General features: G+C 40.6%; 1 protein-coding gene across 1 annotated transcript in view; it reads left to right on the top strand.

Moving 5' to 3' along the window:
• Trpc4 (transient receptor potential cation channel subfamily C member 4) overlaps positions 1-23089 on the top strand; it is a 128540-nt gene that overhangs the window by 19452 nt on the left and 85999 nt on the right. Inside the window, 1 exon segment of the mRNA XM_038347968.2 lies at positions 9444-9962. Coding sequence (XP_038203896.2) covers positions 9444-9962 — 519 coding nt within the window.

Here is a 23089-nt window from a genome sequence, read left to right as displayed (position 1 = left end):
AGCCTTATGGCTTTAAATACTACTTGTATGTTGATAACTGTCAGATGTGGAGGTCCATGTGTCATTTCAAGATTAATGTGAAAAGACTATAACATGAACTCTTTTGTGTCTCTAAACCTCTGCTCTGAGAATGCTCACAAGAAGTTAGCCTGCGCTCTTCTCAGGTCTGGGAATTCTATCATCCTTGATCTCGCTGTGTGGAATTTCAATTTCACATCCCATAGTATTCCATTACCAAATCCCAATGGCTTCACTTTTGTAACCTATCCAGTTCTACCCCACCTGTCAATTTCTCCACCGTGATTTTCTCTTCCCTTGATGCCTGCCTTCCTCCTCTTTAGTGTGTCCTGCATCCCTTTAGTCCGTTCTCAATGCAAATGCTAGAGCGGTTCTGCTTCAGGTGCCTATGTCAGTTGTCTCTCTGCTCAAATTGTCCCAATGCCTTCTCAGTTCTCCATGAAGTAACAGCCACAGTTCTGAAAATGAGTCACATTGCATGTGTGTCATTGCCTACTTTCTCCCAATGCTGGCGTCTGCGCTCTTCTACCACAAACCGTCCTGCTATTCAGTGGATTAATTCTCTAAGTAGGCTTTGTCATCTTTAGAGCCACCATCCCCTCTTCCAAGAGTGCTTGACCCTCTCACCCTTCAACATCCCAACCTCATTTCTCTTTGTCAATAAAAAGGGGCAATTAATCTCTCTTCTATGGTTTTTTTCTTCTTCCTCCACTGTGGCTTTCTTTGTGAACCCTATAATTTGACGTTCTTCCATTCTTAATACATCCCTCAACTTGTTTACTCAGGGACGGTGTCTTTATTATTTCTCTGAATGAAGACAAGGACATTGTCTCATTGCTAGATGCCCGAAAGCTGACAGAATGAGTGGCAAGAGCCCCAACTGCACCTTGCAGTTAGTGAGTGGCTGGAAGGATGGAATTTCACCCATACAAACCACAGTTAATGCAAGCAGGACAGCTAACGCTGTGAAGAGAACACACGTGTGAAAAATAAAGACAGGGGTTTGTTGATCCTTAGAAGGAACACGCTGATATGATATGATATGATATGGTATGATGATATGATATGATGATATGATATGATGATATGATATGATGATATGATATGATGATATGATATGATATGATGATATGATATGATATGATGATATGATGGAGTCATATCATCTGGTGAGACTAAGAGAGCTACCACAGAAATGGCAGTGATGGGGGGATACCAACTACAATCATGAGAATAGGCTATGCCCAGAGTGCTTTTCTGTCTAAATTTGACTTTAGTCCCTAAAAGAACCTAAAGTCAAGACTATACTCAGCATTTTGCTGATGAGAAAATCAAAGAGTTAACAGGTGTTTCCTTTAGGTCACATTCTACAAGCTGCAGTTAGTGGAACAATACCTGTGCCCACACACTACCATCCCGATAAAAAATCGTCGTGGCTAAGGGCCAGGGAGTTTCAAAAAGGAGATGGCAAAACACAGTCAAGATAAGTGGAAACTCAAATAATAGGCCAGAGTCTGTATAATTGCTAATTCCTAGGAAGTTACATTTAAACTCAGCTTGTTAACATCTTGTTAAAGGTCATTTAATCGATTCTCCTTCACTGTAACTTACGGTACCTATACAGACAGAGGATATTCAAGCTTATTATTTTGAACACGGGCATAGCAGTTCATCACAAAGACCTGCATGCTTTGGGGGAGATGGGTTACAATTCTAGCAACAGAAAACTTTCTACACCTTGACATACATGCTTATGAAACTGCCCGCCAGGAAATGGCAGGTCTACCTTGCAGATGAATTCAGCACTATAATTGGGGCTGTGTTTATCTGAGGAGAAGCAAATGAATCTGGAGAAACTGAACAAGACAGTTCCTGCTCTTTCTCCAAACAGTCCCAGGGTTGTCATACATACCTCCCGCTGTTCAGTGATTTGTAGAAATCAACAGGCTTTCACCTTTCATCTTTACCACAGCCCTGTGGGAAGAAACTCAGAGCCACCTTCAATGTATGTTTCTCCAAATCTTAATCTATAATGAGAAAGATTTTAAATAATGTCTATGTTAGAAAGCAGGAGAGTAGAAGCAAAAAGATACGTGCTGGTTTTGCCATTTTCATTCAGCTAAAAGTGGCTGAGGCAGGATTTAATGTGTATCATCTTATCTTGGTGTTGGAGCAATTCTCAGGCTGTCAAGAGTTGCCTTAGCCAGAATAAGCATAGTTTCAGGGCTGGATTGCTCAAAGGTTAGGAACACTTGCTACACTTCTAAAGAACCAGAGTTTAGCTCCCAGCACCCATGCCCAGCAGCTCACAATTACTTATGACTAAAACTCTGGGGACCAGTGGCCCCTTTTGGCCTCCAGCAATACCTGTACTCATGTGCGTGTGTACACACACTAAATTTGAAACCAGAAATGAATAATTTGTTAAGAATTCAGAGTCTAGTGTCAGGCTTTATGGATTTCTGTGTGACCGTGGTAAAGGAATTTTATTGATTTTACTGAGCCTTGCCATTCTCATTTGTATAAAACAGAACATTTATCTCGAAACAATAATCCTGAAGATTGACCAAGATGAGACCCAAGTTCTTAGCACAGGCCACAGCCCATGGTGTTTCATGTGTGTTAGCTGTTACTTATATCATTACCTTCAGTTCCAGGCACATTTACAAGATACTGTCAACTAGCTAAGGCCTATTTGTCCATAACCTACTTCACTCGATACAAGCATTCCTGCCTCTAATGTCTGCCATCCAGGTTCTCACAGTGCTGTGTCCCCACGTGCACCCTGAACTCCCCCAAGTCAATGGCATTTCTCTTGGTCAGTATTTTTTTTTTTTAGTTGAAACAGGACTTTATGTAAACTTACCATAAATAGTATGTTTAATATCATTGAAAATAAACATATTCAGGTTAGTAATTAAAATTATTTGCGAAGGTGAAAATGGACACACGTGGATATTGTCCTTAATGCTTAAGTTAGGTGTGTCGCTTACCATAGCGTGGGTGGCCCACAGCAGTTTTTAAAGAGCCTTTTAGGAGACAAGGAAAATGGAATTGTGCATAGTATGTGCTTCTGTTCCCACCAGCTTCTTAAAGTGCTTATTTCTCTCTTCTCATGGATAGTTAATGATGTTCCCTTCACCTGATCACATTAAGGGCAAATGGAGTCAACCTCTGCCACACCCATCCTCGCAGTGAGAATGTTTGGACTGTGTTCTGGGTGTTTGATACAGTTGGGTTAAGAGGAAAGAGAAGGAAAACTTAACGAGGAAACTAGGAGCAGACGTGTGGAGCTGCGAGGACCTGGCCACTGAAGTGTGATTTGGGGAAAATGCTGACATGCAAGGTCCCCTGATGATTGGCGTCTTTGCTCACCAAGGGAGCTATTATGGTCCAACAGGGTAAGATGATGCACGTGTCTGGTACAGTGTAGATGCTCAACTAATGTTTAAGGAAGGATTTTAAAAAGGGGGAGGGAGCTTTTAATAAACAACTATGTTACAGTTCTCCAGTGTTACAGCATGAGATGTCGGGAGTATCCCCAGAACAGACAATATTTCTTTTTCTACTTCAAATATCTACTGTTGTAATATTTATTATAGAAAAGCTGGGCCTTCCTCAAATGTCTGTTTTTCGAAAAACATGCAAGTGATTCCACAGTTTCGCTCCTGACAACCAGTGATACAGCTTCATTTTGCTATCCATGGGAGACTGGATTCTCCTAGCCATGTGTGACCCTAGGATGCTTCAGTCCTTTATATAAAAGGGTACGGCATTTACACGCGCTCCTTCAAATTAACTCTGATTGTTTATGATACCTAATGTAGTGTAAGTGATCCACAATTGGTTAGAATTTTTACTTTGGGAGCAAGAAAACAAAACAAAAAAGTCTGTATATATTCAGTGTAGATGCACTTATTGATTGATCTGTTTATTTGTTTATTATTTTTATGTGTATAAATGTTTTACCTGCATATGTGTCTGTGCACAAGTGTGTTTAGGGCATGTATAGGCTAGAAGAGGGTATCAGATCTCCTGGAACTGGGATTAGAGATGATTATGAGCCACCATGTAAAAGGTGGAAGTTGAACCCAGGTCCTCTTAAGTGCTCTTAGGCCCTGAGCCCATCTCTCCATCCCCAGTAGAAACATTTTTTTCAAAAGCTTTTGGTGTGTGCTTTGTTGAATCTGGATATAGAACATGGGAATAAGGAAGATTGTGAGTAGAGAAGTATTGTCAGCATGCTTGTCTGGGTGAAGTGTTCTCAGGCAAGAAAGTGTGGGTTTCAGAACTCACACAAGCAGCAGGTACTGTCTAACAAGACTACAGAAACTATTCGTATTCTGTCAGTGGCAGAATTTGTCTCCATAGCATTTCAAATTTGGCAACATGGTAGGAGCAGAGTCCATTTTGATATTCTTCTAATTTCCCTTTGTGTAACTCTTTATTTCAGATGCTTTTATGTTTCTTCTGTGAGGAAGAAATTCAGAGCTATCCATTTGCATCTTCCATGACACAGAACTTTCTTCTAGGTTCTCTGCCACTCTAGGTAGTGGGGACAGGAAATGTGTTTCCTGTGTTGTACATGTCCTTTACTGTTGTTTACCAGTTCATTTTCTGAGCTTAAACTTGGTGTTTTTCAACACTGCATGCAAGGATTGAATAATAAAATATTCAGGGTTCAATTCCATGTTTGCATTTTTCTGGGAGAGTTCTCCTTAACCCCAGAGCTACGTAAATATTTATTATTTTTCTAAAACTATGTTGCTTTCTTGTTTTAATGTTCAAATATTTACTTCATATCACATTTACTGTTATAAACTGAATTAAAGACCTAATTTAGTTTGGGTGGAAAAATTGCTTGTGTCATTTAATAAATGATCTACTTTTCCTTAGGAGTACAAGCTCCATTATTCACATGGAAACATATTATAGATAACCCTCAGGGATCATTCTGGTAAACTAGCTGTTCAAGCGATTCATATTTTTTCCTATATTCTTGTAGCATATTCTGTACCATTTTCATTACTCTTAGATATTTCTTCCATATTAGCTGGTGTTTATCATTTTATCAATTTCTAATATAAGAAGATCCCAACAAAATGGTATCAAATACGTATATTTTATGGTACTTAACATAATGATGATTTTATGATTTTTCTCATATTTTAAAGATCAGAAATGTTTATATTTTTCTCAATTCTATTGGTTAAACCCATTAATTTTACATTAATTCTTTGAGAATTTTGTACAATGCGTTTCGATCATAGTTAACCCCTTTCCCAACTCTCCCCATGCCCCCTTTACCATCCATACAACTTTGTGTTTTTTGTTTAGAAACCTTTCAAGAACATCCGCAGGAGCACCTGGCCTTTTCAGAAGGGGGAAGGAGGAGGAGTGGACGGGGTGAGGTGGGAGGAGGGACCGGCAGGGGAGGAGGGAAGGGAAACTATGATCTAGATGTAATAATATATGAGAGAAAAATAAAAAGCCTATCAAGATAAATTTGTGCTGCCCAAGTGTTCCTATGTATGGAGTTTTCCACTGGACTGTGGCTGCTTACCAGAGGCTAACTCCTAGAGAAAACTGAGGCTTCCTCTCTCAGCACTTAACTGCTAATGGTTCCTAGGCTGGGGGAAGGATGGGTATTTGGCTCCTCCCACCCCTCTCCATGCTGAGATTTGGTCTGACTTGGGCTTGCATGGGTCCCGTGCGTGCCTTTGCAGCTGCATTGAATTCCCATGTGCGCCCGCCTTGCTGTGACCTGCAGACACTCTCTCCTATGTTCATACACTACCTCTGGCTCTTCAGCCTTTCTTTCCACTTCCTCTTCCTCAAGGAACTCTGAGCCTTGGGAGGGGGGCTGAGGTATATATTCCCATTTAAGGCTGGGCATTTTGCCATGCTGGTTTTTGTGCAGTGGCCATTTGTGGGTCTGTCTGTTCACTATCATCTACTGCCAATAGATTTCTCCCATATTTAGATCTTATTCCAGATAATACGATTTTACTTTTTCTTCTGGTTTTTCATTTTCTTTACCTCATTCATCATTGTTATATATGCTGTTATTAATAATTTCCATTTTAAATGCTCCCTGTGTAGTATGCTCTGTTTTACATATTGCAAATTTAGAGAAACTCATTACCTTTTACTCTAGGAACCTTGCATGGGACCTTGTGAGTGTGGGACAAACACAGGGTCTGCTAGCTTTACCGAGCACAGGACCTTGTGAGCTGGCAGAGACAGATTGGCCTCATTTCCTTCTTAAAATTTAGTTCTGACATGTGTAATTATTCAAGTTTAGGGAGCGTGTGTGCACACTAAGTAGACCCGGCACCTGAGTCCTTTGTGGTTTTCTTGCCTTGAGGATGCTCAAAACGGTCGCTCCTTTTCTCACCTATTCTGCAGCTCTGGTGACGGAGCTGCGTTGGTTTTTATACCTTGGGAGCACAGGGTCTTCGCAGGCATCTCGAAGCCCGTGCTGTTGTTTCCTCACTCCAGAGGTCCAGTCAGTCCTCCACAGGCTGATCGTGTCTTAGGAATAGGAATCTTCCTTGATGTTATGCTGCCTTTGCCTTTGGATCCTCCTTAAATGTCTCTTACTTACATGAGACGTTGTTGCTCTTTATGAAGAAAGCCGGCTTATCTCTTGTGGTCTACTTTTCTTCCTGCTAGTCTCTGACAGTCATAAGGGTAGACATTCTTCCCCTCAGTAAAGATAACTGCATTGTTTCGGCAATTAAATGTGCTACATTCTTTCCTTTTCTGAAAGTCTGGTTTTTCAGGTCCTTTTCTAAATGACAGCTCTTCTTCGATCGGTGCTTTGCAATCAAAACCCTCCCTTGAGTCTTCCGACTTTGATTCAATGCGACTTAAGGCTTTTTTATTGTTTCGGAATTTCATACATGTGTGTAACGTGTCTTGAAATCCACACCCACTCCCTCCTCTCTGACTCCTCCCACCATTTGAATCTCCCAATTGCATGTGTTGTTTTAAACCCACTGAGTGCATCCTGTGTGTAAGTCATTCAACTTAGAATAATATAGATTAAAAAATACATATATAAACTAGGAAGAGATATATGATATTTTAGTTTTTCTAACTCCTAAGTGACATATGCAGTTCCCTTAAATTATGAATATAGGCCAAAAATCAATTTTGCTGGCATTATTATTATATTATGTTCTTGATATGCTGATCACTAATTCACAATCAGTTTAATTGCCTTTCACTATATCCATTGAAGATATTAGGAGAGAAGTATATGTACATATGTTTGCACGTACATTTTACATGTTGTGGGTGTGTTTAAATACTTTCGCCTACACAGTGTGCAGATTCCCTTATTCGAAATGGTGTTCTTTCTGCACTAGGCTCCACAAGCAGCCTCAGATTTTGTGAGTTCATGCCACACACATGAAAGAGCTCTGCATTTAGAGCTAGCTGTCGGTGGTCAGTTCTCTTTCAGCTGTCTTTCATACCTGTTCCTAGATCAAACGTTCAACCTATGTCAGATCAAACTGCTGGTGCATTTAAAGTTGTAGCCATGCAGATGGCCCAGTCATCTTTGCTTCAGGGACTGACTGTGGGCATGCAGGTAAATCCTTAACCTTACACTGAAACCAGAGTTGGATTGTTGCATGGCAATTGCACATCGATTACTCTGTTGGAGCAGTAGGTTAGTCCTGAAATGATATAGTTGAATTTGATTGGATAATGTTGTAACATAAGTGATTCATCTATCCACCCACCCACCCATCCATCCCTTCACTAATTGATTCATTAATGTAAATGCCACTTGTTTTTGTCTAAGTAGCTCATGTAGAAATATGCCTTGTAAAATTGGGTGTGTTATGAATTTTCAGATTCTAAATAACATCTATTACTTGAATTTTAAAATTAACTTTAAATTGATTTGAATTAGAAAGTCAAAGAAATCTGCGTGTATGAGGGAGAAAAAAGTATATTCTGACTTTTAAAAAAATATGTTAGTATATTACTTTGTAAGAGTCTACCTGAAAACAAAATGAAATTGCAAAACCCAGGCAGTTTTGATTAAACTATTTAGAAAAAGTGCCTGTTTTTATAAAGCTTCCATTCTTGTACTGTCTGCTAGAGCATGCAGAAGATTCTTGAATCATGGAAACTTCATGTTATTAGACTAATTATTCTACATGAAACAGAGTTAGAAACCTGTTCACCTGTTATTTCCTCAATTAAGAAAAACATCCATATTAGAATATGGATACTTGCCTGGTGTGGTGGCACACGTCTTTAATCCCAGAGGCAGAGGCAGGGTGGATATCTGTGAGTTCAAGGACAGGCTGGTTTACATAGTGAGTTACAGGGTAGCCGGAGCTACATAGTGAGATCCTGTCTTAAAAATAAACAAACAAGCAAAGAATATGGATGTTATTTTTAACATCTATGATACACAAAATAATACTATGTGCACATTTTTTTCTGTAAGTATGACGTATTCTAACAAAATCTGCATGTAAAGGGGCACAGACTTAGACTGGATAGATGTCACATTTTGATGGACTTCACTCTTAAAATTGTATATTGCATTTTTAGTGTACAAAATGCATATTGTTATGACAGATATTTCTAAATTTGGGTAAAGTATCCCATATAGATTTGCAAAGTTCTGTGTGCCTCAAGTTGGAGCCAAGTGGCTTCACCGTGAAGCACATGAATGACTTCTATGAATGGCCGTTGTCCTCTGAGGGAATGGAGTCTGTGTGTGTCAGTGACTCCAGGTCTCTGTGATGTTAAAACAACTCAGAAACATCTAACATAAACATTTCCAGTAAGACTAAAGGAAACATTAAACTCTGCATGAGTGTTCACCTGCAGGTTTGTATGTGCACCATGTGTTTCATGCTCCCAGGGGCCTGAAAGAGGCTCTGGATCCCCTGGAACTGGACTTACAGATGGTTGTGAGCCACTGTGTTGGTACTGGGAACTGAATCCAGGTCTTCTGAAAGATGAGCTGGTGCATGAACCATCTCTCCAGCCCCAGGATCTTGGTTTAAAAACATCTCTATATTTTTTTAAGTTTATTTCTTGATTAGCAAGCTAGTGTCTATGGATAAGATTATCTGTTGAAAAATAAATTAGGAGTTGAAAAAAAATAATTAGCCACTTATTTTAATATTTCAAAAAACGACCCCGATTTATTTTGTAGGGAGGATATTTTATTATATTAGAGTTAAATTTTTTCTTGAATTTTTTGGTTTTTTTTTCTTTTTTCTTTTCTTTCTTTTTTTTTTTTTTTTTTTTTTTGTAAAAAAGTCTGTCCTGCAAGGAAGCATGACAATGGTTTGTGATCCTTGCCCAGCGCAGCTGCCCGGCGCTGTTTGAAAGTCAGAGGCTTTAAGGAACGAGCACAAACCCACCCCTCTGCTCTGCTCTCTTCCCAGGTGCCGCCCATTCTCCTGGATAAGCAGTTCTCGGAATTCACTCCAGACATAACACCTATCATCTTGGCCGCACATACAAATAACTATGAGATAATCAAACTTTTGGTCCAGAAAGGTGTCTCAGTGCCCAGACCTCACGAGGTCCGCTGTAACTGTGTGGAGTGTGTCTCCAGCTCGGACGTGGACAGCCTCAGGCACTCACGGTCCAGGCTCAACATCTACAAGGCGTTGGCCAGTCCCTCGCTCATCGCCCTGTCAAGCGAAGACCCTTTTCTCACCGCCTTTCAGCTAAGCTGGGAGCTGCAGGAACTGAGCAAGGTGGAGAATGAATTCAAGTCGGAATATGAGGAGCTTTCGAGACAATGCAAACAATTCGCTAAGGACCTCCTAGATCAGACTCGGAGTTCCAGAGAGCTGGAGATCATTCTTAATTACCGCGATGACAATAGTCTGATCGAAGAACAGAGCGGAAATGATCTTGCGAGGCTAAAATTAGCCATTAAGTACCGTCAAAAAGAGGTGAGTGTTGCCAGACACGGTCCATCAATGAGATAGAATCTCATCCCTGACAAGCCAGCGCTACTCCCAAGTAGTGTTACATTTAACGGCATTTTAATTCCCTTGTAAGCAGGTGGCATTTCATGATGGCCAGAGTTATAATTATCTCCACAATGGAGAATAGTGGTAAGTGGCTCAATAATTGGAAGTTGCTTCTGGCTCCTGTGGGAAGGCACGTGCGCTCACTTGGAATAAGATGAAAAGCTAACAAATTTTGGATTTTCCCAGACCAGGGGGAGAATTTTGACTCTGACATTGACAAGTCTTGTCAATCTAGAAACTTGATGGTCGCTTATGGAGCTTGTTGAATTTTCTCATTTACTTAATAAAATTTATTTTATTATATATATATATATATATATATATTTGAAATATTTTCCTTACAGATTCATAGGAGGAATAAACATGGGGGTGGGGGTGAGGACTATTAATTAGTTGTAAACTATTATACTTGAATGTATTATTAGGAATTAATATAAGAAAAGTGTTTTGTTCTTCTGTTTTCTTGCCTTCATGATCTGTCAGGTATAGGAGGCTAAAGACTCAGTGGTGGTAACTAACTTTCCAAATGGAATTTTGGCAGATTTTGGTGTTTCCAGGGAAAAAAACTAAACCCCTCACATCTGTACCCTAGACCCCTCACATCTGCACCTAGACCACTCACATCTGAACCTAGACCCCTCACATCTGCACCTAGACACCTCACATCTGCACCTGGACCCCTCACATCTGCACCTAGATCCCTCACATCTGCACCTAGACCCCTCATATCTGCACCTGGACCTCTCACAACTGCACCTGGACCCCTCACATCTGCACCTTTACCTCTCACATCTGCACCTAGACCCCTCACATCTGCACCTAGACCCCTCACATCTGCACCTAGACCCCTCACATCTGCACCTAGATCCCTCGCATCTACACCTAGACCCCCCACATCTGCACCTAGACCACTCATATCTGCACCTAGATACATCTACACCTAGACCCCTCACATCTGCACCTAGATCCCTCACATCTGCACCTAGACCCCTCACATCTGCACCTAGATCCCTCACATCTACACCTAGACCACTCACATCTGTACCTAGACCACTCACATCTGTACCTAGACCACTCATAACTGTACCTAGACCCCTAACATCTGCACCTAGACCCCTCACATCTGCACCTAGACCCCTCACATCGGCAACTTACACCACTCACATATTGTAGTGGGAAGCGGCGGGGCTGCTTTCCCGCCGCCCAGTTCCCAGCAACCGGCTAGCTTTACACCCGAAATAATTACACAGAAACTGTATTCTTTTAAACACTGCCTGGCCCATTATCTGTAGCCTCTTATTAGTTAATTCTCACATCTTCCTTTAACCCATATTTAGTAATTTGGGTAGCACCACGAGTTGTGGCTTACCAGGAGAGATCTTAACCTGCGTCCATCTCGGAGAGGAGCAGCATGGAGACTCACTATGGCGAATGCCTGAAGCGTCTCTCCAACTCTACTTCCTTGTTCCCACAATTCTGTTCTGTCTACTCCACCTACCTAATTTTCTGTTCTTAAAGGGCCAAGGCAGTTTTCTTTATTAATTAACCAATGAAAGAAACATAGACAGATAACTCTCCTCCATCATTTCCCCTTTTTCTGTTTAAACAAAAAAGAAAGGCTTCAACTTTAACATAGCAAAATTAACAAAACAGTTATCAAGCAAGTATTACAGTTACAATATTTAAATCTATTTTATCTTTTATCATAACTAAGGAAAGCTATAACTATCTATTTATTCTTCAACTCCATCAAAGACTCCAGAAGGATATAATGCTACCTAAGTAAACAAGAAATAAGTAACTTATAAAACTCTAGAAATGACAGAGACAACTCGCTGCCTGGACAGTCACCCAAAGTTCCTCTGTACTGTTGGGGCATCCATCTTCAGCCTACAGGCCCACAGTATCCAGCAGACATTTCCATGAAGCAGAAAATTCCAAAGATAGTTCAGTCACTTTCTACTGTGTCCTGCAGAACGTCTCGCAGACTCTTTCATGAATCAGGAACCCCGAAAGACCATCTCACCTTTAGGCAAGTTCAGCAGTCCTCTCTCTGCGGGTTTTTTGTGTCCAGTTTATGCAACAGTCCAGCCAAGAGCAGTTTCTTGCCCAAATTGCTAGCAAACTCCATAAGTAGCCTCTTCGATGCCCATCTTCCTCTCGAAGTAGATTGGTGCTGCCAGGAGCAGACGTGTCTCATTGTCATGAAAAACCCTAAGTTATTAAAACATTAAATGCCATATTCTGCAGTCTTTGAAAGATATGAAGAATGTCTATCTAACTGAAATATATCTCTACATATCTAGAACATCTAATAACATGACTACAAGCTTAACTATTATCAATGATTATCCATTAACAACCTATATTTCCTAATTATACATTACAGTTTTTAAAATGAACTACAATCACAATAGCTTAATCAAGATCAGAAATACATATACATATAACAAAATTGACCTTAAGATCTATACCAATGCAAATTCATATCTATATCATCTCCCCCTTTAAATGTAAAAGAACATTTATAAGCAATATTTGGGAAAATGGGCGCAGTTTTTCTCTCCAAACTGCTTCCTGCTGAATGGGGGCGCTGTTATTTAGGTCTTTCATGGTGTAACCTGTGTGCTAGGTTCCTCTCAGTTGGCAGTTGAGTGAAGTAATTTTTTGAAGATGTTCACAGCAACCTTTCAGGAGGGCGTGGTCTATCATACCATATTGGGATAGAAGCAATCCACAGAGTCTCGTCCTCTGTGAAAACAAAAGAAGAAACTCTTTTCCAAAGCATCATGTTCTTAGATCCAAATCCTGAAGTCATACCGTTAAGATGTCCATTCTGATCTAGCCTGGCAGCCCATATGATGAAATGTCTCTCTGTACTTAGCTCCTTTACAGTCAAAAAAATCAAAGAAAACACAACAAAATACATAATCCAGACTCTCTGTGAATTTTCCATTTTTACGTGGCTTATTTTTACTCTATCACTTTACTTCTTTTAATCTATAACTATCTGTACTCTGTCTCTTTAAAGACTTTAACCTTTTTTTTTTTAAGGCATTAACTTTATTCTCTATATATTTATTTTTTTCTCTCTCTCAAGCCTACGTACAGTCATCCAACATTGTGACCCATATGGGGGTCTTATATGTCTGAATCTGTCCTATTGTGAATCTGTAATTTTTTACTATCCAGGAGCATTTCTTAAAATGTTAAGCACTTCTTAAAAACTTAAGTTGCGCCACTTATAGGTAATACCGTACTGCCTGTTTCCAGCCAAGTCTAAACCTTAACTGCGCTGTTATCATGGTAATTACGATAGATCCTGCCTGAGCTCAGTACAGTTCAGCATGGCGGAGCAGAGCCAAAGCCGCTCCTGCCTCAGTCATTTGGTGCCCCTGGGCCGCACACAGTTCCAGGCACACAGCAGTCGACATTGGAGCCGCACTCAGCAGTTTAATTCTGAGACTGAGCGTGCAGCACAGAAACTCTTTTAATCCAAGTCACAGCCGAATCTGACACGCAGAGCACGGCGCAGTCTGAAAACACCTCTCTCTCTATGGCAGCAGGAATCCGCAAATACTGTCCCGCTCGCCTAAGCCTGATTCCGCCATCTGCCCAGGTGCAGGCAGGGAGCAGGGAGCCATTGGCATGGTCTCAGAGTACTTTCTTTCCGATACCAAGCGGGCAAGGTTTTTAAGTGGATTTAGTCACCACGTTGGAGCGCCAATCTGTAGTGGGAAGCGGCGGGGCTGCTTTCCCGCCGCCCAGTTCCCAGCAACCGGCTAGCTTTACACCCGAAATAATTACACAGAAACTGTATTCTTTTAAACACTGCCTGGCCCATTATCTGTAGCCTCTTATTAGTTAATTCTCACATCTTCCTTTAACCCATATTTAGTAATTTGGGTAGCACCACGAGTTGTGGCTTACCAGGAGAGATCTTAACCTGCGTCCATCTCGGAGAGGAGCAGCATGGAGACTCACTATGGCGAATGCCTGAAGCGTCTCTCCAACTCTACTTCCTTGTTCCCACAATTCTGTTCTGTCTACTCCACCTACCTAATTTTCTGTTCTTAAAGGGCCAAGGCAGTTTTCTTTATTAATTAACCAATGAAAGAAACATAGACAGATAACTCTCCTCCATCAACATATGTACCTAGACCACTCACATCTGTCTCAGTCACACATTCTTTTGACATGCAGTTCTCAAGATTTTTTTAAATCTCCATACAATATTGGTTTTCTTTCACTCTTGCATGAAAATAATTATCTATTCATAAACAAAATGTAGGAAAACTACATAATATGGAAGTGATAGATGGAGGAAAAGAAACTATTCAATCTTATTTTAGTTTTATTAAGATTTATTTTTATTTAATGCATATGCATGTTTGCCTGAATATATGTGAACCATATGCATGCCAAGCCTGCAGAGGCCTGAAAGCAGAGTCAGAGTCAGAGCCCCCAGAAGCTGGTTGTGAGCCACCATGTGCCATGTGGGTGCTGAGAACTGAGCATTCTACAGAAGGAGCCAACGCTCTTAATTGCTGAGCAGTCGCTCCAGCCCTGAACTGACTCCGTTTTAAAATGCCCAGTTGCTTTTATGCTGGGCATTGTCTGTTTCCTATCAGCCTCAAAACTTTCCTATTGCTATTTGCTAGATGTTTCAGATTCAGGATACCTGAAGTTGCTTGCTTGAGTTTTGACTATTGTCTGATTCTCAAGGCCCCAGAGACTAACCGAAGTTATCCATCCCCACCCCTTCCCCCCACCGTGAGAGAGATAGGAGGAGGGGTTCTGCTCATTCCCTCTGACTGGAAAGCCACTGTCTTTGTTTTGACTTGAGTCTTGGGGTGCTTATGTTTTAGAATTAAGGGCCTATATCTAAATAATAATAAACTAAATAGTAATAATCGACTAAAGCAATTTTAATGTGCTGAAGTTCAATGAAGTGATGAGAAATTTACATGATTTTGAAAGTTCTTAGTACCACCGTGAAATCTGGAGCTCCATTCTGCACATTATAGCTTGTGGCATGGGGTGAGATGATGATGGGAATCATATTTCGGGGCAGGTCTCAAGATTCCTTGTTTGCATAGCTCATGGTTGCCTTTCTTTGGTTTATTTAGGAGTGGGAGGTTTATAGGACTGACTTATGATTGTCAAGGTCATCTGTGCAGTGCCGGTTTTTCCCTTTATACTATAAGTGTCATAAAATCATCCAAATGTTCACATCACAAAACAGAAACCAAAGAGGCAGTCTGCTTGGCTCCCATGTTCATCTTAGCAGCCTTAAATCAGCTCACATTTATTTATCATCACCACCATCACCACCACCATCATCATCATCACCATCATCACCACCACCATCACCACCACCATCATCACCATCACCATCACCACCACCATCAACATCATCATCATCACCACCATCATAACCATCATCACCATCACCATCATCATCACCACCACCACCATCATCATCACCATCATCATCACCATCATCACCACCATCATCATCACCATCATCATCACCATCAGTATCATCATCATCATCATCATCATCATCATCATCATCATTTTCCTACACTGATCTTGGCCCTTCTGTTTTTACTTTGCCTTCGGCCCCAGTGACTTTTTGAAAGCCCAGGAAGGAACACCTTTTGATAAACTACTTTACAGTATCCTCATGACAGGATGCCTTTAGTGAGACTTAATCCTTTAGGCTACTGAATTCTAGTTTTAAAAAAATGTTCAAGACAAGTATTTTAATGTGAATTTCTTACACACATCTGCTTGTGCATGTTGGCTTACAACTCAGTTTTATGCGGCTTAATCATTCATCAATTTCTTCATTTATTAAACCTTTTGAATGCATTTTATATAGATTCCAGGGAGAGTTCAAGGTACTGGTCCTGGTGGTGACACAGCTCAGCTCTTCCACACACCTTATACTAAATTAAGAGAGACAGTAAGCAAATTGCTTACTTAATATCTGTTTCTTTAACTTGGGTCTTTGAATATTTCATGACTTCACAAAGTGAACTCACCTTCAAAGTCTGGGGAACAAAAGTCACAGTTTGAGTTCCTTGTTAGGCATGCCACCATCAAGGTGACTGATCATTCCCAACATCCTTTCTAGATTCCCATGTTACTCTGCTAATACGCAGCTGTGATGTTGGAGGTAATGGGACCCGTAAGTACACCAAGATGAAAGATGGACCAAATAGAACCTGTAATAAGAATGTAAGAATTAGGAATGGCCTTTCAGATGAATGTTTCTGAAAAACATCACATTTCCATTTTCTCCTTTCATCTCTAGATATTTCATTGCAGAAGGAGAGCAAAAATAATGTTTATATGGTAGTTTATGAAATCCTTCATTCGGTCTCAAGGAGCAGATTTTTCTCAGATGGACTGTGAGAGGCAGAGTTATATTGTTTGCCTGATAGCAGCATAAAAATATCCATAATAAATATTACTCTAGTGTATACCCTTTAAAATCAGAAATTGGATTTGATGAAACATAATTCTAGATTATCCAGAAGGTATTGCCTTCAAAATATTTGATTTTAAATTTTTGAGCAAGACCACATGTCTTAAATACAACTCTGCTTTGGTGGAATGCCTTGCCTTCTTTGTTTTTTTATAGGTTTTCCTTGGTTTAGCCTAAACAAATTTGAGGTCAGCCTCAGGTCTATGTTTCATTATTTCCCATTCATCTTCAGGCTGGCTAAGTCCTTATTCTTGAATTCTCACCTCACAGCCCACTTCCCATGGAATGCATTCTTTCTCTGGGGTGAACATCCTAACTGTATTCAAAGTAATGGGTTTTGTTTCAAGATCGTCATTATGTTGAATGTTAATCTAAGATATCAATTTAAAAACCTTTCAAGGAGTTAATGTATTGATAATTGGATGAGGAATTTATTACTGTAAAAGCATAGCTTGCTCCCCTAAAAACACCCTTATTATGTACATCTGACATGGCATTGTGTTCCTGAATCTCCTTCTCTCTTAGGCTATGTTAGGAGTGCTCCTGTCTTGCTCACCATGTTCAACTGCCTCTGTAGCAGCTCAGCAACATAGACAACTGAGTGAGGTGAAGAACCTCTCAGATCTGGACAGTTCTGAGCCTGTTTTCTTGTATGTTTGTTTGTTTTGCCTGATTAAACAGCAGTGTTTACAGGAACCTCATGAATAGTCATCCTACAAGTGCATGCGTTGTCTTAGTTTACTTACTATTTGTTTGATAAAACCTTGACCAAAAGCAGCATGGGGAAGAAAGGGCTTATTTCATCTCACACTTCCAAGTGGTAGTCCAATCACTGAGGGAAGTCAGGACAAGGAGCTTCAAGGCAGGAACTAAAGTAGAGACCGTGGAGGGGGGCTGCTTGCTGGCTTGCTAATCTTGCCTTTTGAGATATATATATATATATATATATATATATATATATATATATATATATATATGCCCCCCAAGATCATCTGCCCAGTGAATTGAGATGCCCCACATCAATAATCAGTCAAGAAAATTCCCATCTGACTTGCCCAACGCCAGTCTTATCAAGGCATTTTCTTAGCTGAGAGTCTCTCTTCCTTGACAGCTCTAGCCTGTGTCAGCTTGGCAAGAAGTAAGCAACATATACCTTAATATCATTTATGCTGGATTGAAGATTTGTTCAAATGCTTTTCTAGATATCAAGTATCTGGATGTCTATTATCTTGCATGCCAGAAATCTGTCCATTTCTGTGAATTAAACTAAAGATGTCAGAGGCATAGAACCATGCCTTTGGAAAAAAAAAAAAAACAAACAAACAAAAAAAAACGTTACCTTGCACCGTCATGGGTCACTTTACTGCAGTAGTTGCTATACACGAATCTTAAAACAAGCAAGCAGTGTGAACTGTTTGGGTTTTGTTTTATCTTATTATATAAATTTCCCACTACAGAGAATTAAATGGTGTCAAGTGTTATTAAATGTTGAGCTCTGGGTGCAAATCCAGATCCTAATGGCAAAACATATATCTCCTGTTTGCATATTATGTGGGTCAAACAATAATCCCTTTCGTCTCCCTCAGCTGTGACAGAGAGAGGGCTAGAACCCGGCATCTGCATCCCAGTGCCGCTCAGAATGAACAGCCCCACAGCTGGAGCAAAGTCAGAACCACAGACTCCATAGCCAGACTGACTCCTCCCATGTAGTAGGTAGGAGAGAGGGGCGTGACTGGAGACATGTCTTAGGAAACCTGTCACTCCCTGGCATGATCTTTATGGTTGTAGAATTCGTGAAGGTTAAAATTATTTCTATGTTGTCACTCCTGTTCATAACATCCCTGAATATGTGTGGAGAGCTTGACAGATTCTCTAAGTGTGTATATAGCAAAAATCTTACTTAGGTTCAGTCACACATCATTGGCAACATTGTGAAGAACTAATTTAGCCAGCGAGTACCCTAGATGTTGGATGATGGAAAGCAGAGAAATGCATCCTCCTGAGGAAAAGCATCACCGATTAACTTCTTCGTGACTGCAAACTCTGCTGAAGAATAATCCCTGCAGAGTGAATGGCATGGGCACCTATGTTTAATTTACCTTTTCCTTGACATCAGCATCAGAGTGGTGTAGAATACCTTCGGAATAACCTGGCCCGTGGTCTTGTGAGTTAATAAGTTAATAAGGTTGGTAAAAGGGGAAAAACCTGTTGCAGGATATTTGATTGCATTGTGACACTCCAAGACTATTAATAAAGTTAACCTTGAATAGGGTAGGCGGAGTCAGTGAATAGTTGACCAGAATCGGCCATAAAGGTTTTGGAGGATCCAGGATTCGATAGAGGGACACAGGATGTAATAGGGAGGGGCTTGGAAGGATTCGCTGGCCCTTTTGATCTGGGAAGCCTGAAGATAAGGTCAGTTGGTCATTCCTCTGCCACTTTCTTGCTCTATCAGAATTTTAACCCAATATCTGACTTCTGAGGTTTATTAATAATAGAACAATTTAGGTAAATGCTTCAGAAACCAAGTTTTGATCACCCTGTTTGTTAAGTCCTCAGTTTCCACTTCATCTAGCCTTTATTAAAATGAATAAGAAAATATGAAGATTCCTATCAGTTAGACGAGTCTGCTGTGTGGGAACTGAGCTGATCCCAACCCTTGATAGTACCTTTGCATCTAAGAGTTATGACTTCATATTTCTGGATGTATTTAAACTTTCATGATCAAGAAATAATATTGATTTTAAAGGAAGCATGAGGGACCAAGGACAAAAGTCTGTAGCCCTAAGGCCACCCATGGCGAGTGTATCTGCAGACACGTGGTGATGAACCCTGATACACTGAGAACAGAGCAGAAAGCAGCCAGAGTTTGGACATAAGGCCTTTACTTATCATTTTATAAACTACTTACTGCTAATGATAGTTTCATCAATGAACTTATTAAAAATAAACCCCAAATGCCACTATATTCTATAACAAAAATCTAACTCACCAAGATTCCTCAAAAGGTCACCAAGTGCTTTTGATAGATAGTGGAGGACATTACCACCTCTGTGTCTGTGTTTCCATCTTCCTATTTCTCTATCATCTGTCTGTCTATCTATCTATCTATCCATCTATCTATCTATCCATCCATCTATCTATCTATCTATCTATCTATCAATCATCTATTTATCTATCAATCATCTATCTATCTATCTATCATCTATCTATCATCTATCTATCTATCTATCTATCTGTCTATCTATCATCTATCTATCTATCATCTATCTATCAATCATCTATCTATCATCTATCGATCTATCCATCTATCTATCTATCTATCTATCTATCTATTATCTATCTATCTATCTATCATCTATCTACGTATCTATCATCTATCCACCATCCATCTATATCTTACCTTGAGGAAGTGTCACTATCTAATGTTACCCCCAAAATAAAGTCATAGAGAAATCGGTGATCACCTCACTTCTGGCAATTTTCTAAGTGTGGTTGGTGGCTTGGTGAGCGATGGTCCTTTCCCCTGAGTGTGAATAATGAAGTAGACTAGGCAGGAGTTAGTGTGTTTACAAAACCACAGTAACTCATAGAAAATGTGTGGAAGGGATCAGCCTTCTTCTAGCTGCCCGTTCTCTGCTGCTGCTCTGTAGTGGATGCTCCTGGACCAAATTCCAGGGCCCAGCTTCCTTGCTCCATGTGTTTGCACATACCTTCTGTTGCTATGGATCTCAAACTCCCAGATGCATTCCCTCAGCTTCTTTCTGAGCATCACACATTTGCACATTTCTGTGCCTGCCACCGAGTCATGGAGGAAGCAAATGCCTGTTCGGGGCTTGTCAGGCAGCCGACAGACTATGACAGGTCATTAGGCATTTAATTTAACACTAGATTTTTAGAGCTTGGAACTCAGTCCCTGTGGGTTTCTTTGAAGCTAATTAAATGACAGCTCACACTTTCTCCTAATTCTTATCTGAACATAATTACTTTTTTTTATTCCTTCCACATTAAATTTGTGACTGTGTGTATCTACAATACTCTATAAATGTTGATTCAGTCTTTTCAACTGCACCCATTAAGAAATCACAATTCCACACCCCCAAAAGCATAAAGCAGCAAATCTTATCTTTAAATTAGAAACAGTAGTTGGCTTATATTTAATATCGCTTCGCATAAATAGGAAAATGATTAAAGATTTATTTTTAAAACGGTATATGTGTGTAAGAAAGAGTTTCCCATAGCAAACTCTAGGCTGATGATGAGGATCTTGAAAACTTGCATTGTGTGTTTGATGCCTTCTCTTGCTCCTCAGGTGAATTGCTTTCGTGCATAACCTGATCCTTAAGGCTTCATGATGATTGACAAGCAAGAGCTTGCAGGTGGTTTGCATTCTGGAGACACATTTGTCTCCTCTGTCAGTGGTTGTGAACCACGCAGCCCTTTCTTCCGCACACACGTGCACATTGAGATTTCAGTGTCCGTGGTTAGTGACGTGTGTTTTCATTGTCACTCGTCACTAAGTGGAACTAAGGACTTACTTTTTTTCATATGAACTTACCGTATTCTGGGCCCCCTGGAAAAGAAGAAAATAGGGGTTTCCTTTGGCAATTGCTAAAACACAAATACAAATCCTAATGAATTCTCTGTGACTCGAACACCTGAGTTTTCTCCCAGGTCATGCAGGCAAGAATGTTTTCAAATTATCCCTCTCCCTCATTCCCCTTTGATTGCACCAGGAGAGTTCATTCTAAATAGAAGTTATTTAGCGTTGTTATTATTGGAAGCCCAGCTCCCCGGTAAAAGTCCCTAGGACTGATAATGCCTGTGTGATAATTTTGTGCCTTGTCATTCTGACACCACACTCCAAAGCTGTTGTTCACAGATGGCTCCTAGGAGGCACACCAGAGTGACATGCTTTTGTTGTTTGTATGATGCCCTTTCTTTGTCAGCTCTGGGGAACAATCAGGACAGCGTATGTCCTCTGTAGCAGAAGTCCGGGGACCCCACCTGCCTCCGCTCAGGTGCTAGCTAGCTCCTGTTTGTTTGCAAAAGCCTGCTTCTCATTGCCTGCAGCCTTAGTTTAACGTTAAATGCTGGATACTGTTGTCATTCTCTGTGGCTTTCTCAGTTCACAGTGCTTTTCCCAGTTAGATCTGGGGACACCTAGCCTGGAGCCTCTTTTGCAGGTCCCCCTGAAGTGAACCTGGGAAGCCTGTCAGTAGCTGCCGTGGCAAAGAACACAGTGGAAAAGGAAGCATGTAGAGCTCCGGCCAGGAACTACTGGAGAGTCAAGGGATGGGTCCTGTCTTCCTGTGCACACATTTCATGACACTTAAAGTGTCTACCCTGTGCCAAAGTCCAGGAACAGAAAAACAAGCTAGTAGGCACTGGGCCAAGCTTGAGTTTCTTCCAGAACTTTCCTAGAATCTTGAGTCTTATTCTCACTAAAATTATATGATGATGTGTCCTGAAGATACCTCCCTAGAGCCCAGGAAAGTGGTTCCTAACTTTGCCTAGAGCTTTTATGGGAAGCTACCAGAAGAAGCCTCCATTGCCATTCTGTAGGAAAGACGTTAGAAAGGACATTGTGAAGAAGAAACACTCTTCAGCTCTCTGTGGGGGACACCTTCCAGGGGGCCCATTCTATTCGCACTCTCACCTCAGGGCCTCTCAAAATCTTTGCCGTGTGTGGTCCAGTTGATCTAGTCCGTTGGCAAGGCTGTGCATCCATTACCAACAACTGCATCTTCAGGGCTCTCCCTTCTTCCCTAGCTGGATGTCAGTGCTCTCGGCATGACGTCACGCAATTCTTCACCCTTCTCCACAGCTCTTCCAAGCTCAGCTTTGCTACTGGGTTGTTGCTCAGTCATTTTTGTGACAGTCCTGTGGAGCAGAGACAGCCCTATTCAGATTTCTGCCCCACAAGATTGTGCGCTACTATGGATTTTGTCTGATGGCACTGAATTTTGGAGCCCAGGTGATCAAGCCCCGCTTTTCCTCTCTGGAGCTAGTTTTGTAATTCCCCCTCCATTTCAGAAGTAAATGCACTGCCCATACTTTATGATCATTGTACTTCAGGTCTGTACTCCTCATGAAAATGTGGACCCCATGATGACCAAAACTAGAATTTTGATGTGGTTATATTTAAAAAATTGCAATATCCCTGATACTACTATAAGCTCAAAAACATTTTCTGGGTGATTCTTTTCTTTCTTCAAGTCAAAATCTATTTTTACAATGCCTGGTGACAGTCACTGCAGGCATTTTATCACTGGACCACTGGAGAAAAAAACAGCAAAGTGTGTGTGTCATTTTCTCGACTGTACCCTGTGTCTATAACACTAGTAGATCTGTGGATAGGGCAACAGCAAGAGTGGACGGTTCCCACGAATTTGGGGTAAGGCGCTACATAAACACTGAGTAAGCAAATAATATATGAAAATATAGTTATTTTATGTTAGCGTAAATTCTAATAATGAATAAATCAGGTAACTACTACATATAAGATTAAGTAAAATCAATCATATTTGCTGACACCTAGCTTTATTCA

The sequence above is a fragment of the Arvicola amphibius genome, chromosome 11 (genome assembly GCF_903992535.2).
Source record: "Arvicola amphibius chromosome 11, mArvAmp1.2, whole genome shotgun sequence".
Classification (NCBI taxonomy): Eukaryota; Metazoa; Chordata; class Mammalia; order Rodentia; family Cricetidae; genus Arvicola; species Arvicola amphibius.
This window is presented reverse-complemented; position numbering and strand designations above follow the sequence as displayed.